This window comes from Eurytemora carolleeae, unplaced genomic scaffold (genome assembly GCF_000591075.1).
Source record: "Eurytemora carolleeae unplaced genomic scaffold, Eaff_2.0 scaffold2287, whole genome shotgun sequence".
NCBI lineage: Eukaryota > Metazoa > Arthropoda > Copepoda > Calanoida > Temoridae > Eurytemora > Eurytemora carolleeae.
In genome coordinates this window covers 4399-5561 of record NW_019398174.1, presented here as the reverse complement: position 1 = coordinate 5561, position 1163 = coordinate 4399, and the positions used below count along the sequence as shown (strand labels likewise).

The 1163-nt window shown below is 31.6% G+C and overlaps 1 protein-coding gene across 1 annotated transcript in view; it reads left to right on the top strand.

The window, feature by feature from the left end:
* The window catches only part of LOC111716943 (zinc finger Y-chromosomal protein 1), a 6192-nt gene extending 5452 nt beyond the window's left edge, over positions 1 to 740 (top strand). The window contains exon 4 of the mRNA XM_023492452.1: positions 12 to 740. Coding sequence (XP_023348220.1) covers positions 12 to 562 — 551 coding nt within the window. The 3' untranslated portion in view covers positions 563 to 740. The remainder of the gene's footprint in view (positions 1 to 11) is intronic.
* The last annotated feature ends 423 nt before the right edge of the window (positions 741 to 1163 follow it).

Sequence of the window (1163 nt, the reverse complement as noted above, 5' to 3'; positions counted from 1 at the left end):
ACATATTGAAGGTAAACACAAAGGAGTGAGATATCCTTGCCCTCAATGTGAGTATATTGCAACGCATGTAAGTGCTCTGAAGTCACATGTTGAAAGTAAACATAAAGGAGTGAGATATCCTTGCTCACATTGCGAGTGTGCTGCAACCACAGCAAGTAGCGAAAATAAACACGAAGGAGTGAGATATCCAACCCCCCGATGTGACTATGCTGCAACTACAGCAAGGGATCTGAAGAGACATGTTGAATATAAACACGAAGGAGTGAGATATCCTTGCTCTCAATGTAAATACGCGGCAACTACAGGAAGTGCTCTGAAGGCTCATGTTGAATGTAAACATGAAGGAGTAAGATATCTGTGCCCCCAATGTGAGTTTGCCGCAACTTCAGCAAGAAACCTGAAGAATCATGTTGAAAATAAGCATACAGCTTCTACAGCAAAAGATCTAAAGAGACATGTTGAAAGTAATCATGAAGGAGTAAGATATCCTTGTCCTAAATGTAAATATGCTGCAACTCAGAAAGGAGATCTGAAAAAACATTTTAAAAATATACATAAATGAGTTTAGAGATCATTGTTTTCAATGCAATCATGCTGCAAAAGAATTGCACAACAATTTTCCATGACTTGTTGGTATTTAACATTTATTTTTTGGTTTTGGGTATCTTGAAACTCATGTCATTTTCTTATCGTATCACAATTTTTTATTTATATTATTTGAAGTTTTATATTTTTCATCTTTGAAAACTTATTTTAAATAATTATGATAATTATTTTTGTATTATCTATAATTTGTCTCTAACCTGGTGGTATGAACAAAATCACTAAATTCCTAAAAAGCTGAAATGAAAAAAGTGTAAAAAATCTATGAATAAAAAATTATATGAATCATAAAAAAATACCAAAAAAGGCAGCCTTATAGATCGTTACGAAAAGTTTTTTGTCATCAATTATTAATGTGGTTTCTTCTATTACCTTGAAGGTCCTTGTAGACATCACAACAGAAAAATATAAATATAAATTAAATTATCTCAACTGAATAGAAATGTTATCATTTTAATTGATGGAAATTGTGTTACAAATGTTTATTAATTTTTTAGATAGAATGGAAGAGATTATAAAGGCGTAGATGTCAAGAATTTTGAGATAATTTCGACTGTAGA